The 17026-nt window shown below is 37.8% G+C and overlaps 1 protein-coding gene across 4 annotated transcripts in view; it reads right to left on the bottom strand.

The window, feature by feature from the left end:
• WAC (WW domain containing adaptor with coiled-coil) overlaps nucleotides 1–17026 on the bottom strand; it is a 53690-nt gene that overhangs the window by 16769 nt on the left and 19895 nt on the right. For all 4 annotated transcript variants that reach the window (XM_042888559.1, XM_042888560.1, XM_042888562.1 and 1 more), the window contains exons 4-8: nucleotides 13760–13866; nucleotides 12889–13004; nucleotides 12314–12426; nucleotides 10547–10855; nucleotides 815–1060 (exon numbers count right to left, since the gene is read on the bottom strand). In XM_042888559.1, the coding sequence (XP_042744493.1) occupies nucleotides 815–1060; nucleotides 10547–10855; nucleotides 12314–12426; nucleotides 12889–13004; nucleotides 13760–13866 (891 nt within the window). The remainder of the gene's footprint in view (nucleotides 1–814; nucleotides 1061–10546; nucleotides 10856–12313; nucleotides 12427–12888; nucleotides 13005–13759; nucleotides 13867–17026) is intronic.

Here is a 17026-nt window from a genome sequence, read left to right as displayed (position 1 = left end):
GAGATTTTTTTTCCACAGAAACAACTGTTATGGAAAAATTCCTAAGTTTAAAGTAAAATCTGATCATTTTCATGGTTTACACTTCTAGAAGATTAAAGATCTCTGGGCACGACACGCAAATGTTTTGCCTCCTATTTAAACTGATGATCAGCGCAGAACAAATTGAAACAAAAAACCCAGCGCACAACACTTCCTCTTTCATTAAGTTGCCATGTGCAGAAATCCCAGTAGAAAAATCAATGATCAAAATGCACCACCTCCACCTGTTCTTGCAATGAAAGGCACTACACCTAGCTGTAAAAATTCTTCTAACAAACAAAGCCTATCCAGCAAAATTAAATGCACTAAATTTAGCTTGCCAGCAAAATTAGTGATACACCATCTTACTCAGTGGGGCCAACATATTCTGTTAAATAAAAAAAATGGTAACTTCCAAAGCACTAGAAGTTTTGGTATTTGCAAACACTACTAGGATGGCAGCTCAAACTACAGAAAACAAAGAACACTGCATAAAATAAACATGTGAAAAACTAACTAAACTTTGAGCAAGAGAATACCTGCACAGTTGATGCATCCCTGGCATCAATGAAAAACTCTCAGGTACATCAGAATTCACAAGCATATTAATCTTAAACATCATCTGGCTAATTTTAAAAGGCTGAACAGAAAAACAAGGTAACTAGCAACCCTCACTTCAGGTAGGGATTTACTTACTTTTCATTTAAGGTAATAGTGGAATTTACTACAATTTAACCACCCACAGTATACTAATGTGCATAAGTAAAGGATTATGTGAACTTTAAGGAATCCTTACCTTCATTGATTTTGGATATATCTACGCTAGAATTATTAAGCTGCAATGTGGCTTGCAGAGCAGGCAGCAACTGTCGAAGGAGATTTGGGTCCTGAAGTAACGGAGGAATTGGTGACTGTGGGACAGGTGAGACAGGAACTGTAGGAGCTGATGAAGCAGGTGCAGACGCTGGATTCAGTCCAGAAGCAGAAGATGTAGAAGGAGTTGTGCAAGAATGGGATACAGTCTTGTCCACGGATGTAGACTCTAAATAGAAGGCAAAGAGTAATTTTCATTTTCCTCAGTACAGCTTCATAACTCCTCACTAGCAAAATATTCACATTAAATTCAGAAGATCGAACTATTAAATATGATTATAAGATGAAAAGATACATACAAATATTCATGTAACAAAAACTGAAGATATTTGATAAATGGTGTCATTTGGGTTACTGAACTTAATATGTATTAGCCACACACTCAAAAATACTTTAACTTCCAAGAATTGGATGGAAAGCTGTCGACATGACAAAGGCTTCCCACCCACCTCCAATGTACTCTGAATTATTAAGACAAACTCAAGCCAAAAATTCTTCATTAATGTTCTCTTTAGCAGTACATATCCTCTTGTGAAATGTTTTTTATCATGCACTCCAAACTTTCTTTGGAAGACATGCAGTGACAAAAAGCATTAAGAAGTCCATGGACTTACAAACAGATGGGTTAATATGTCAAAATCTGAGGGAGGGAATAAGATGTACTTCATTTACTCAGGAATTAGATTTCAAAAGCTACAAAAAAAAGACCAAGTCTGTCATGTACAATCCAGCTACAAAAAAAAAATGCTCAAGATTATAGTTAGGGTGATAATTTGCACTAGAAATTTAAAACAAGAGCTGTTAGCATCCCCACCACACAGGGGAAAAACATCTGAATGTGTACTTGCTCATAATTAATTTCAAACTCATCATCAGCTTGTTCTCAAACATCAAGATCTATTTCCTTTACTTTCTTATTCTCTTTTTAGCAAGTAATTGCTTACATACGTGCTCAGTGCTTACGTTATTTGTTATATCATACAAGCTTAAATTTAACTTCATACAAGTTAAGTTAAATTGGGCTTAATTAGAAGAAAAATGCCATGATATAATCTCAGTTAATCAACAACTTTTAAATTTGACTTACAGTCAGTATGAAAGTCTCTCCTGCATTCCAGTACCATAAGAAATTCTTTCTCTGAAAGTATTTCCACTAACTATGGGCATACAGTCACTTCCAATACTCTTCCTTTTAGAAGCCTGGATCATCACACTTCAATTCCTGCTTCCCTTTCTCTCACATCCTCCTTTCAACTCCACCTGAGGCCCTACAGTACCAAACAACCCGGACGATGACTGGAAAGACAGGTACAGATCCAAGCTCTCATTGACAATGCTTGCCCACAATACTGAAGGCCTGGATTGGAAACGCACCTCAGATTGGGGAGAGAACATCAACACAGATTCACAGATAAACACTTCAGGTAAAAAAATCCAAACAAAAGCTAAAGTAACAGGGAGGGAAAACTGCACTCTAAGCACTTCTGGTTTTTTTATTTGTTTGTTTGTTTTGTTTTTCCTTTGGAGAGATATTAAAGGTAAGAAGAGGTTGACTTCTAGTAGAGAAGAAAAATCAAAAGGTCTTGTTTCATTCTACTGCTTGAGAACAAAGTCTCACACAATTCCTAGAAGCTGTAATTTTCTGACAGCCTGAATTACAAGTTCTGTGTTTGATTCTACATTGGAGAAGAACCCTAAAAAAAATTTAAGAGTGTCTGAAGTGAGTACCAATATGTAAATCCAATGGGATTATACTTCTCAGTTAAAATGAAAAGAAAAAAAAAAAAAAAAAAAGGACTTCTGCACAGTTTCTCTAGAAACTTCATAGCAGGCCTCCAACACTGAAAATAGCTTTGTTGCTAATTTGCTGAGAAACCTAAACTAGAAGAAATGCTGAAGAACTCCAATTTGACTGCTTGTAAGGATGTGAAGGTCAGGGCACACAGACACAGCCTGATCTTTCAGGCAAGTTTCTAAAAAGACATAGCCTTGTCTCGTTACAAACACCTCTGGACAAAAGGTTGATCTGATTGTATTTGTAAAGGCACCTGGTCATTTGGACAGGAGCTTTCATAAGAAGAACTGAAAACTTGAAATAACATGAAGGGACAAGAAGCATTACAAAGACCGAAGAGAAAAAAAGAAGCGGTTACAAAACCTTTATACATTTTTCAGTAACGTGACCAGAACAACCAACTACATACCAGCCCTCCCCATGAATGCACTGAGTCATTAGTCTGCTGCAGAAATACTGCATACAAAATCTTACAATGCAAAGGTGTTCCAAGTTAGTTTAGCAAAATTACAGGAATTCAAGATACATCAGTAAGCAAGAATCTTATCACACCATGAAGTCTGAACAGAATCTGTATCTGTCCTATGCATGTACTGAGACAAAAGCAAGGGAATGTGGCAGAATGGGGCAGGTAAGTGCTAGTAAGTCTTTCACCCCATGACTCTGAGAACCTTTGGGGAAGGGAAGGAGGGAGGAGAGGGTGGCTGTGATGACCCTGATTGAAAAAGAAACAAAAACACCCCCAAAAGAACAGAAAATAAACCAACTGAAACCCAACCAAACACCTAAGCAACTACCAGAACTAATAGCTAGATGTGCTTAATGTAAAGAATATTTCCTTCACAGCTAGATTGAGTTCTTTTCTTGGCACTGGATCAGACCAATCATGTTTCTGTACAACCACTGGTTAAAAGAAGAAATCAACTGCTTTAAGCAAGGGAAATGCTCACTAATATAGTATTAATTCACACAAGCAGATCCAGAGCTTCAAACCATACCAGCACAGCAAGCATTTCCAAGTATTTTTCAGCCACGCTGCAGTGTTGTACACGCACACACAAAACTGAATCAAAGGCAAAGATGAATGAGCAATGCAGTGGAGGCAAACCTTCAATGAGTCCTGACTCATTTCTCATCCAAAAGGACTTAGAATCTGTCATACAAAACCACAGAATGCCAAAGAGCCTTCAGAAGTACTTGAGTTTGGAGAGCTTCTCCGCTACAAGAATACTAACCAAACTGACACAGTCAAAATGATTCCTTTTGAACAATGTGGAAACACTGTCCTGCAACTGTACTATTGTGAAAGTTTTATGTATGTGTTAAAATACATCTATGAAAACAGAGTTTTTGTACAATCATATGAACTAAACACCTTGAGAAAACGATGTGGAAAAAGAAGTTCGTGGCCAACACTAACACTGTCAGCTTTTGAGACCATTAACGTTACAGAAACAGCAGTCGAGATGTAACAGAGGAGTACATCTCTGTGCTCATAACAATCTAAACGTGCACAGTACAAAGGATATGAAGTTTTTTTTTGCCAAACCAGAATTGACAAAGGTATGCTTGTGGAAGCATTTGCTCTTTTCAAGCAGTCTGAAAGGTCATTTTCTTCTCTACAATGGGAAAATCTTCCATGGCAAAATCTTACATGCTAAAAAATCAGAAATACAGGCCGCTTCTGTAAAAGTAGATTTTTAATTACCTTAATTTGGCATTATTTTATATTTGGAATTACACAGACCTGTAACTCTCATTTCAGATCTCAACCACCACAAAATGCACCTGAAGAGAACACAATACTGAGAACACTTAGATTTCTTTACAAATGTCAGTCTTTACAGCTCTGATACACTGGTCTGTACCTGAGTCAGTACAGTACCTTGCTCATAAACAAGCTACATGCAGTATCACTGCAAAATAAGGATTCTAGTTATTACCTAGAATGGCAGTCATTCCTAAATCTGCTTTTAGTTATTAATACATCAAACACAGATTAACTCTGAACCCAAGCATATTTTTACAAGCAGAAAAAGCAAATCTTGTGTCTGTTAGAAGTATTCTTAAAGAAAAGATCAACTATGTTGTAAGGCCTGTAAAAGCATTAGATGATGATGAGCTAAAACCACTTGGCATTGGACAGAATAACTCTGCGGTCCCTTCATTGTCAACAGCAACTTGTAAACAAATACACAAATGACCCTAATGACACATACAATTTCAGCTACTATCACAAAGTCCCAAATGAAACTATTCAATAAATAAAAAAGCAAAAAATAATTAAAACCGAGAGCATAACATCCGCTGTATTCTTTTCACTTATGGAAAATTTCAGGACTTGAGCTCTTCCTTTAAGATCACTGTTCCAAAGCAAAAAACACCACCAGGGAGGGAAAAACCTTTTGACTTCAGGAGCTTTTAAAGAAAACTTCTAAAAGAAAAATCCAGCAATTCACTTTGTCTCAACAATATGAAACATACAGCACGCTTTCTGAAAAGAACAGCAAACAAAACCAACAAACAATGATTGGACAAAGCCTACGTACACTTCGACACCAAAACAAGTTTCTGAACCACGAGGCCAAGAGCTCAAGCTGTCCAAAAAACAAACGGGAAAACAAACTAGATGGCAAAGAAAAACCAATTAAGCTTGGAGCTTAACTTATAGCTGCATGAAGAGCTTACTAAGTGGTCATACAGTAGAATGGAGCATTTTTTAAGACAATCATCATGAAGAATGAGCTTTCTGTCTATAATTACTCTGCTGGACTGTGACCTGTGATCACATCTTTTAGCCTAGAAGGAGACAAGTCAGAGACATAAGGCAGCATTCCCCATGACAAGAACCAATACGACAAAGGCGCAGGTTTCACAAAAGGGCAGCTGAAAGGAAGTAACTGGAGGCCACTGCTTGTCCCTGAAAAGTCATCTCAAGTCAGAGCTGAAACATTCCACTGGATATTCCAAAGCAGTATGGATTCCTAAGTAAAAAGGACAAGTAATCCTTTCAGAAAAATATGGCAGATTAATTTTGGCAGCTGCACCACAGAGTTCTCCAATGACAGCCTAGGGACAAGAAGGCAAATGCTTCTATTCTCAAAGTTTGAGGCAGTAAATTAAAAACATTGCTGAATCTTGCTGTCATTAATCATGGCCCCTTCGTAACATTATTGTGCTGTGCCTCAGCAAAATAGGACCCAGTGTACCTCATTCTGAGTTGCGTTTTCAGCCCACAATGTTTCAGATGAAAAGCAGTTTATCAGACCAGGCTTAACGCACAAGTGAAGACCCTGTCTCACCAGAGGCCAACCCAGCTCCACAGCGACATTCCATCTGTGCCTGCAGCACTCCTCCTTCCCTTGCCTGCTACTGCTGAGCTGCCCAGGCTCAGCGATCCCGAGGGAAAAGGGAGATGCGAAAATGGATTTTCTGCATGCCAACTTCCCTCACAGTCCTCTTCCTGACAGCCCACAGGCTGGTATTCTCTAAACATCAAGTAGCTTTATAAGGCTGTTGTAGGTAGCTGCTTCTTATTCTGTCATATATATGAAAAGATTTATTCCAAAGGTTTTTATTATTTAAATGACATGGAAATTTCCCACTTAGGGCTGACTGCATAATTTCCAAATTATTAATGTGACCCCTTGAGTGTTCCAATTAGCTTTTTCTATTAAGTTTTATTTTGAACAGTAGAACAAAATGCACTTGAAGACATTTGAATTCAGCACTTCATCCTTACTCAGCACATTTGTGAGCTGGAGTTAAATCTCTGCTCAGTTAGCAACAATCACACGTGCTCTCAGCATGCTCACCGTGGGGGGGAAATAGCACTACAAAATGTTCAGAAAACCAATGCCTTACTGCCCCATAAAGCTCGCAGCTGCTTTATTAATTAAACAGCCTGCAGAACAGCTCACCAAACCACCTGATTTACTGCTAATAACTAAGAATCGTAATGCATTCACCTGAAGTACTTATGTGTACAGTCCAGTGAGTGTTTTCCACCAAGTTCTCTGTGCAGTGTGAGTCACACTGAGCTTTTTAATTCAGTTTCACCTATGAAGATTATTAAGCTACAGCAAGATACATAGATATTTTAAAAAGATGCATTTTGAAAATGTTTGGACAAATGCAGCCACTGCAACAACAGTAACTGGGCTCTCAACTGCGCTCAAAACCTCTGAAATACAAAAAATCCCAACCTGTACCCTGCTCATATTGGATCACTCCATTCTCAGAGAAGTTTTTGTATTTTTAGCTCCATTGCCAAAATGAACATAACAGCAATGCTCAGCAAACAAGTATGAAACAGTGAAAGAAACCTCCAACAGTCTCACTAATGTAATTTTTTGCAACCACTGTACAAACTGAGCAATAAACTTAGAACTGAAAAACTCAGCCAAAGAAGATGCAGTGATACCAGGAGCCATGTTAATAACTGACCACTGAAGTCTAAGAAGTGTTACAAGTACAAAACAGTGGGTGAAGAAAGAGGAAGGAAGAAGCTCAGCCTCCACTGACCAATTACTACTGTCTGGCAGCATCAGCAGCACAACCCACACAACCCTGCGCTGGCCATCCTGCTGAGTTCTGTTGGAGAGTTTTCACAGTACTGCTGCTAGAAACAGAAGCGCTGCTTGACTGGACTTGGAGGAAAGCTGTGAGAAATACTCTATGGACAGACACGCTGTTAAGGTATGGACAGTACAACATTTCATTCAGTAAGTGAATAAGAAACACAAATACATGTGATGTGCCCTACAGCCCAAAGTAGGAAAAGCAACCCCACACTTTACCTGCATAGAGCACTCACAGTGAGCACAAACAGAAGCAGCAGATTCTGACTGGAACATTCAAATCAAAGGGTAGAGGTCAAATAGTTCCCCAGGAACTCTCCACTACTGCCAGCCATGAGGGCAGAGGACTACTGCTAACAGCTGAGCTAGAGTTCAGCCAGGGATTTTATTCAATCTCCTTGTGGGACTACAACATACCCCTGCAGCAAAAGAGATTGAGCTGAAAGAAGCGCTGTTGGTTTTTGGTGATTTTTATTTTTCATAACTATTACTGCATTTTAAAAAATACACACCATTAACAAAACTATTAAAACAGTGGTACATGTGGCATATGCCATATGGCATATGGCCACCAGCAACACAATGACAAGAAGCAAGAATTAGTTTAGCCAAGATACTGCATGTATTATTCAGTCATTTGGACCAAGCTCCCTTAGTAAGCAATGCTAAAAGACAGCTTTACCTCTTCTTAGAGAGAGAGGGATGGTACAGCTAGTGAACAGGAGAAGAAAAAAATAAAAAAAGGAAAAAAAAAAAAACAAATCAGAGGAAATCAAAGGCTGTTTCCTTTACTACCATAAAAACAAACCTCCCTAACTACTTTCCTATTCTACAAAGATAACTTTAGGAACTTGTTTAAGCTGTCACAGGATGAGACTTTCTTCATTTTGTACAACAATCACCAACAAAACAGCATACCTACAACAGCACAAGTTCACAGCCACATCTGGGAGAATGAGTAACGGAAGAAAGCTGTACAGAACCATTACAGTGTACAACAGTTTACTCCCTTTGTTTAAATACACGAGGTTCCATGGATATTACACTGGTCAAATTTCATGTTCAAATATCAAATACAAGTCTTAATAAACACAAAACAAGAAAAAGGCAAGATTACTAAGTGTACCCTATGAACAATCGTTTATCATAATACAAAATTGAGTTTTTTTGTTTCTGAAGGAGGAAATTCAAGCAATACACCAAAATTTACAAAGAAATTTTGAAGCCTAATTTTCTTCTACTCATTCAACTAACGAATTCTACTAACTCAACTGCTTACTAACTTTAAAACTGTGACTCACCCTGCCTGAAGTTCCCAAAGTGCTGCATTTGCTCACACTTTGGTGTCACAAAGCAGTTACATCAACTACGCATCATTATGGAATCTATTCATTTCATTCCTATAAGCTTAAATGGTCCCTTTATAGGAATACAGAAATTACATCATTATTGATAAGGAAGCATCTAAGGTAACGTGGATCCTGAGGTAAGATTCATAGTGGCAAGACTGCCCCACACAGTTACCTCTACTGCATGTACCCAACTGCATACACTAAGCTGTCAAACAAATGCCACATCTAAGAAATTCCAGAACTACCTGATAACGTTTGTAGCAGCTGTCACAATGGGAAAATCCCTTCAGTTTCAGCAAGACTCAGTTGCTCAGTTTAACCTGAGGCAACTAATAAAGGTATGCAGTAAACAGGAAAAGAATAGCCAGTATGAAGTCCAGACACCAAACAGGAATGAAACACATGCAAGAATGAAGTAACAAAGGGTTTCTTAAAGAACATTTTAAAGATAGTACTGGAAAGAGAGAGGTTATGCTTAATATCAGGAAAAAAGTATTCTCAGAGAGAGAAGTAATGCATTGGCAAAGGCTGCCCAGGGAGGCAGCTGAGTCACCACCCCTGGAGATGTTTAAGAAGCACACAGATGTGGAACTGAGGGACAAAGTTAGTGGGCATGCCAGTGGTGGGTTGATGGCTGGACTGGATGATCGCAGTGTTCTTTTCCAATCTTAATTATCGTGTGAATCTAAGGAGAGAATATTTCACATGGATGTTTTGCACTGTCACTGTTTAGAGGAGTGTATCAAACTGCACTCAAAGCAGAGGCTTAGCAGCTAATTTCTTGGTGTTCTGTACAAGAACCACATGAAAACCAGCACGCCATTCTTCATGCTTTACAGTGCTCAACAGAAAAAGGCTCGCCTCCGTTATTCCGTATTTACCATCAACGCTCACATTCCAAATCATGTGAAAACTGCTCAAGGTCTCATGAAAAATTCTTCATGTACAATTTTCTTACATTGCTAGAAATGTTACCGTTGGGAATTTTTGGATAGCCAGGAAAATTTCCAACTGCACTAAAAGCTGGAATTCTTTAATAAAGAAAACTAGAAGGCAAGAAAACAAATGCAGAGTGTAAGACCAACAGCAGACCTGAGGCTCAATGTGCTTCTCAGGACTGTATTACTCTTTCTAAACTAGGCATACTCACAAATTTCAGTATCTTTCCAAAATGAATCCAGTATCATAACAGGTTAGTAATACTTAAAATTAAAACCCAAATCTTTATTAAAAAATATTTTTTCCTCTCCTCAAAGCTCTGAAACACCTTTTTCTAACAAAATGTTACTCATTTCAATGAGCTTGGCTACATCAGAGTATCACTTTTCCATCCTCACAATGTTCTTTAGCATCTCTTCCCTAATAACAAATTAAATCAAATTAATATGTAGATTTTTGAAATTCACAAACAATGCACAAAATCCTCATCTTTGTTTGATGATTCTAAAAGTTTCTGGTGCACAGAAACACAAACTTTCAGCAGCCTTCGAGCAGCTGTTAAAAAACATACAAGTTTTGTAGCTTTCTGTAACAACAGCACTTCAGATTCACAGTGGCATTCCATTTCGTAAGAGTAGTTCCTAAAATATACTGGTCCAAAATGACTTTCAAACAGTGTAGCTACATCTATGCTAAGAACCCAAAAAATGGCAAACACCCAAAATAACATGAGGCAAGAAAAAAAGTTTGAACTTACTACTAAAAGATGATCTGAAATAACAATTTGCAGAATAAGCCAATAAACAGTAAATACCACAAAATCCATTTAGAATTGTTTAAGAATTAGTAAGCTCATCAAAATGCTAACTGGGTTGTAAGCATGCACAATCAACACAACAAGTACACTTAAGTTCTGGAAGTAACATTTAACCAGCAAAGGAAAAGAAATACCTGGTTTTAAGTACTACATGGAATTTGATTAGACATACCTTTCCTCTCTGTTTTCTGTGAAGGGATGGAAGATGCAGATGTAGGCAGTTTTGATAAAGTAGATGCTCCATTAGCATCAAAGGATTTCTTTGGCTGGTGATCAGATTGTAGAGAAAATGGACTAGGAGGAACAGTGCTTGGGGTAGCAGTTGGATGAACCACTGGTTTGATGGGATGTTGTACTGGAGTAGAACTACTGTGAGTCTCTGCCCTTGGCAGTCTGTAGTCTCTGTCATTGTGCCTGCTTGTTTGAGACAAAATATTCTGTGGGAGCATGCTACTGGCGTCACTAGAATGCTTGTCTTCCACTTTTTCAGGATTCCCCAAGTAATGTTGCATTAAGAAAAAAAACAAAGAAGATAAATTAGAAACTTCTCTCTAAAATTGCATTGACTATGATCAATACAGCTGCACATCAATAACTATAGCTGACTAAACTTCTTATGATTAAAAAAAAAACTTAAGCAAATCAGCAGCAAAAAAGGCAAAATTCAATTTTACTCACTGACAAAATGCATTTTCTCTGACCTTTGCTGGATTTAGAGTTCCAGTTAAGCACTGTGTTTTGACGAAGGGCTGCTTTATAATGAGTGTTACAGTCAAAGTTAACTTTTGAAGTCTCCTAAAAAAATCTAAATCAAAATCTATTATTTTCACTTATATTTAGCATGAAGAGATAATCTCTGCCCCTTTTCTTTTGTTCATTAGAAATCCTGAGCATCATGTATAATTAAGTAGTTTCAGATTCTATCCCTCAAAGAATTCTCCTTCAAGTCACTTGAATACTGCCACAAAGAATGTACTTTCAGCTGGATGAATTCGGAAGACCATATATGAAATGAGTGACTAGTTTGCATCTGTCATGTGCTAATGGATGTTAAAGTACACTGCACAGAAAATACATCAAGCAAATACTGAGCTTTTTTGTCCTTGATTTTCATAAAACAAGTGGTTACTGAAACATGCAAGTGTGCTATCTTTTTGTAGCATACAGTTTGTTCTAGCATGGCAATATGTTTTCACGTGTACAGAAAAGCATTCCTTTAACACACGTCTGCTTGGCCAAGTCCCACAGAAGGGGAAGAAAAACCACAATTTGGAAAAATAAAAGTTTGGTTTCTACTTTTAATCCATCTAGAGATTTATGCTACAAAATCATTAAAACTATATCAGCACACAGAAGGAATCTCACGTGTTTCTAGGAATTGTTTGCACATTTCCTAGAAAAATTTGGCAAAGATTAGAGCTATATTCTCAGGAAAAAAGAAAAAAATCCAAGCCACAGAAAGTCATGGTTTGGGACTTGCTTTGCTAATAGTATTGGCGTGGCAAAAATACCTTTCAGTAGAGTATACAAGTTTCTGAAAAACCCTGATACCATTATCTATCAAATTAGTTTGCATTTTTCAGATGTGAAATCAAGTTTTCAGAATTTTTTTCTGCTTTTCTATTTTCATGCTCAGAATATAACACTGACAAGTCTCAATAAGTGCAACACTCCAACCGTACTATCAGTTGTGCAGATTGTTTCAATAACTACCTACACAGAACTCAAATTAGGCAGTAAAAGCTGCAAGAAGGAGTACCATAAAAAGCATTACGAAACTGTGATTCTAGTAAATAAAAGTTGTTTTAAGGAACAACACTTGACATAGCTGTCTGCATCTTCAGTTTGGCTTTGTTTATATGAAGAGAGGAGAAAAGCAGCTTAGGAAATGTTTTTATTTTTTAATTCTTTAAGTTTGGAAAAGAGCAAAACCACATACTTCCACTGGCAAACCCACTGGCAGCTGTCGCCTGCATCACCTCTCTTCTGTAATCTCTATCTTTTGGAAAACTGTTAACTGACATTTTGCTTGCTTCTTTTTGTCTCTGCTCTCTGAAGAAAAAAAAACAAAACAACACAAGTTAAATAAGAATTTACATCACCTAACAATACTTTCTACAGATGCATAAGATGAATCGTTCTAAGAGATCATTGCTACAGATGAAGCTGGCGAACTCCAACTGTTGCTTCCTTACACCAGCATCTGTCCAAGCCCTCACCATATCAGACGAGTTCAGCTCACTAACATAGCACAGACAACATTTCCCCTCCCCCTGTTCTGGGATCACCCAGGCAGGGATAAAATAGGTGCTAGAGGTCATGTATGGGTGGTGGAAACACAAACTTGGACCACAGTCTTTTACAGCAGTACTAGATAAACTGAACCGCTCTATAAATGATGTTAAGACGACTTTTCTTTAGAAGTTGAAAACAGACATGTGTATATATATATATATATATATATATATATATATATATATATACACATTCATACATACACACACACACACATACCTTTCCAGCCACTCTTTTGGTTTTTCCCACTGTGAAACTTCTGTTCTGCAGTTGTAGTAGTACTTTTTGCCCGAAGAGCTGATGTGTTCAGACCAATCATCCGCAGAATCGTAAGCCTTTGAAATACAAACAGTGTTGGACAAAAGACTACCCCAGAGTTTTAATACACACACTGAGAACTATGTCAAGTCCTCATACGTATCCTTATCACTGCTTTCCATTTAGATCACATTTAAATGCCTGACCCATTGCTGGTAAGCTATAAGATGTGACCCCTATGCTCCTGCTGCATTCTACAAAAGTTTCTTCTGTTTTATTCTCACTAACCATGAAAAAATAGAAGAAAATAACAGTACACTTACTGGGACACAGCAGTATCACAATTGATAACACTAGTTCTCTGCAGCTTAAAATTTCTCAAAAAGTCATTGCAATTGTATTTTCAATCTTTTCCTATGCTTTGCAAATTTATCTGTTCTGCTTTCAGTGCAATTTTTGAACAATCACCACCCTAACCACTAAAACTTAGTTAGATAATAAGGTGACAAAAAGTCACTACAGTGCATCTGAAGTAAACCTAGGCAAGAAAATATGATTTTACCAATAAAGTTCAAGGAAAGTATATATCTACTTTATTAAACAATCTCACATTTTAAATTCAAAACATGTAACTCAAACCTCTAATAATTATCAATTAGAACAGTTTTACAACATTTAACAACTGCAGCTTGGATACTTCAAGTGTTTATAAAAGAAAAACTGATGTTGGAGAACTCAATGAAAGAGGAAGTACATGTCTCCCATTTCAGATAACGCTGAAAGTACTATATATATATATAAATGGAGATAAATACTAATCACAAATACTCACTCCATCAGAAGTTTTGCTTGGATTATTGCTGGGATTAGAAGAATGCGAATTTGAACTATGAAGAGCACTGTGGTTATGTGAATTTTCTTGTGGAGAGTAACTGGTCCCTAAAAGAAAAAATAAAGGAAAAAAGAAATACTTTACCACATACGTTTTCAAAGAAATTACACATCTGAATTCTGAAGAGGCAAAAAGCAGTGAGGGCATATCAGTTACCTGTATCAAAACATCAATCAAATGTGAAGGGTTTCAGAAGACATACACACATATTTCTTCTGTTGCATATAAGGTAAAGCTCCCTTTGACTCTCCAGTTACAATAATGTAGCTTGCACTACTCTTACTCTCAAACTTTATCCCACAAGCAAAATACATAGCCTTTACCATTATTTTATTAGTATGCTGACAGAGTCCTAACATGTTAATTCAGAAATTAGAAATCATTTTATCCAAAACATTAAGTCAGAAAGTTTAAAAGGGTTTCTCATTTGCCCACTGTGTTTGATACACAGAAATCACTTTTCAAGTTCACTGAAGCAAGGTGGTTTTCTTCACCCTTGAGTTCCTTTGTACCTGGTCCTACGTAACTATTTCTATTTATGAAAATAGAATAAATTCAGTTTTCCTGCAGCACAGACTCTGCAATACAGCATATTATAAGCAACATTTCTTAGAGGCTCACGCAGTTCTGGACCCCAAACAACTGTTTACTGAGGTCACCTGGTTTTCTTCCTTGGAACAATTGAACTAAAAAAATTTCTCACTTGAGCAATGAGAAAAGAGAGAATGCAGCATTTTTTAGACTTACATTTGTGTCTACACTCAGTCACCAACTCAACATTAACTCTTCTGATTTCCAGTTAAATAAGCCCCCTCATTTGCCCTTGGTGAACTTTGTATAGATGTCTTGCTCTTACAGACTCTTATTCATTGAAAAATTCTACACAAGTCTCTTCAATTTTTCCATTCTTCCCATTTTTCTTCCACATCATGCTAAGAAAAATCATTTTCTTATAGATTTCAAGGAGGAACTAAATACTCAAAATACATCAGCACTGACCTTATCTTATCTGCCCTCCCAAGTAACTACTGCTACAACAGGAACTACCAGCTTCACATACTGTATCGTAGTTTAAATTTGAAATCAGAAAGGTCTGCAAATACCAAGAACTAAATCTCATGAGTAACCACACCAAAGAATCAGAGCCTGATACTGTTCTAATAGGTGGGAGTGAACTGAGCCATTAAAATAAGATTTTCTAGGACTTTGAGAGCTCATAAGCAGAAAATGATTTATTACAGTGTATCAGACATAGGACAGGACAGATTATTATACAAATAATGATTTTTGATCCTTCTGACTACGCAAGTGTTGACAAAATTACTACAAAATTCTCCACCTCCTCCTCACACAGGACAAAAAAGCAGTCAGTCACAGAAGCAAAGAAATATGCTATAACCAACGTGGTTCCAACCCCACAAAGAATAAAGACAAATTTGCACACACTAGTTATTGACCACCAGAATCATCAGCAGTTCTAAACCCTTTCCAGCACTATTTCGGCTAGCAAGTGTATGTCACTCCCTCACTTTAAGAAGTGCATGGCAAAGAAAGGAAAAAGCACATCTCCACAAGTACAGCCTTCCAAAAGCAAGAGTTAGGCCCACACGAATGCCATCTTGTGCACTCAAGGCCAGCAGAATGAAACTTATCACTGGGAGGAGTCTTTTCCAACTTCAGTGATTCTGTGACTCTATCCTTAACCTTTACAGAATGAGACAGTGGTTAAATATTTCTAAATAAATCATTCTGTTAACAGTCTTCATCTATTTACTGTTCCCCTCACAAATTCTACTGAGATCAAGTTGTTAAATGTCTCTGTGTATTTCTGTAGGCTGCTCACCCCAGACTCATTAGTTAAATTCTACTATGAGGTAAAACAACTATCTCCCTTTTATAGGGAAAAAAAAACGAACAACAAAAATGAGATGCACCAGATGTTTTTTTAAAACAGTTTGATACCATTCACTTCAAAATTTCAGAAACCATCCACACAGTCAATTTACTGTAATCCCGTCCTATGGGCGCAGTTACATTACACTTCATTCAGCTCAGTCAAGATGTTGTTAGTGACTTTCTAAATACACTGCCACATTGAATACTCCATTACACATTTTCCCAACGCGAGCAAGATGGCAACATATGCATTAGACCACTAAGATCTTTTAAAGCCTGTTCTACCCAACCCTAAACAGACCCCTCAAGCTCACTGAACAGACATCTAGCCCCCCTCAGTCTCACAGCTCCGCAGTTTCCTTTGCACCTCCCACTGCTTCCGAGGCTGTTCCCAGTCCTGGCAGTGAGCCACGAAGCCCCTCAGCAGTACCTGAGCTGCTGTGGCACTCACACTGCCTACAGCAGCCCCGGCACTGCTCTGCAGCAGTTTCCTCACAAGGGCCCCTCATGGCTTGTCCACCTTGGGTCATCAGGACATGCTGGTCAGGCTTTGGAACAGCAAAGCATAATTCCACACCTGATAATGTCTAGAGCTATTACAGAGCGCAGTTAAAGGCGCAAGTTTCCCCCTCAGACCTCCATTTATTTTTATGGTTAACACTGCTCTGCACTTAGATCAGTGCCAGAACATAAAGGGAATGAGCATGAAGGGAGCTGCCAAAATGATGTTTGCTGTTAGAAAGCTTCCAAGAGTGAAGCAAACGCTCTGAAGAACAAGAGTTTTAGACAATTCATACAAATTAATGGCTTAAAGATCCACCAAATTAACTGCAGACCAAAACCTTGTAACCTCTCAAGGAATTCTGGCAGTCCAGCCCAGCAAGCACTGCTAGCTCAGAATTCCATAGAAAAACAGCGCAGGAGCTTCCAAAGTTTACTGTGTGAAAATTGTTGGCCAAAAGTAATCACTATGTGGAAGCCTACTTCAAATAAGGAGGGAAGTTCCTCTTACTGGTATACCAGCAATACCCTTAGCAGTATCTAATCCCAATACATTTTATATGGCTGTCTGTGCTGCATGTGCACGCATGGCAACTTGTTCCTGAGATCCAAATCACAAAGGTAGGATAGCTGAGATTACTTCATACCCCAGAAAGAGGCCTGCTAAGGTAGACAGAATTCTAGCACCCCTTGAGATATTCCCCTGTAACATTTTACTGTTTTTATCTATTTGTTGCATTAAAAAAAAAAAAAAAGAAGAAGAAGAAGAAGAAGAAGGATCAAGAGGCTTGTGCTTTTCAAATACCTGTT

Source organism: Lagopus leucura, unplaced genomic scaffold, assembly GCF_019238085.1.
Source record: "Lagopus leucura isolate 7727_CA_CO unplaced genomic scaffold, USGS_WTPT01 Super-Scaffold_100157, whole genome shotgun sequence".
Lineage (NCBI taxonomy): Eukaryota > Metazoa > Chordata > Aves > Galliformes > Phasianidae > Lagopus > Lagopus leucura.
The sequence above is the reverse complement of the archived record's forward strand: the minus strand, read 5'-3'. Positions and strand labels throughout refer to the sequence as shown.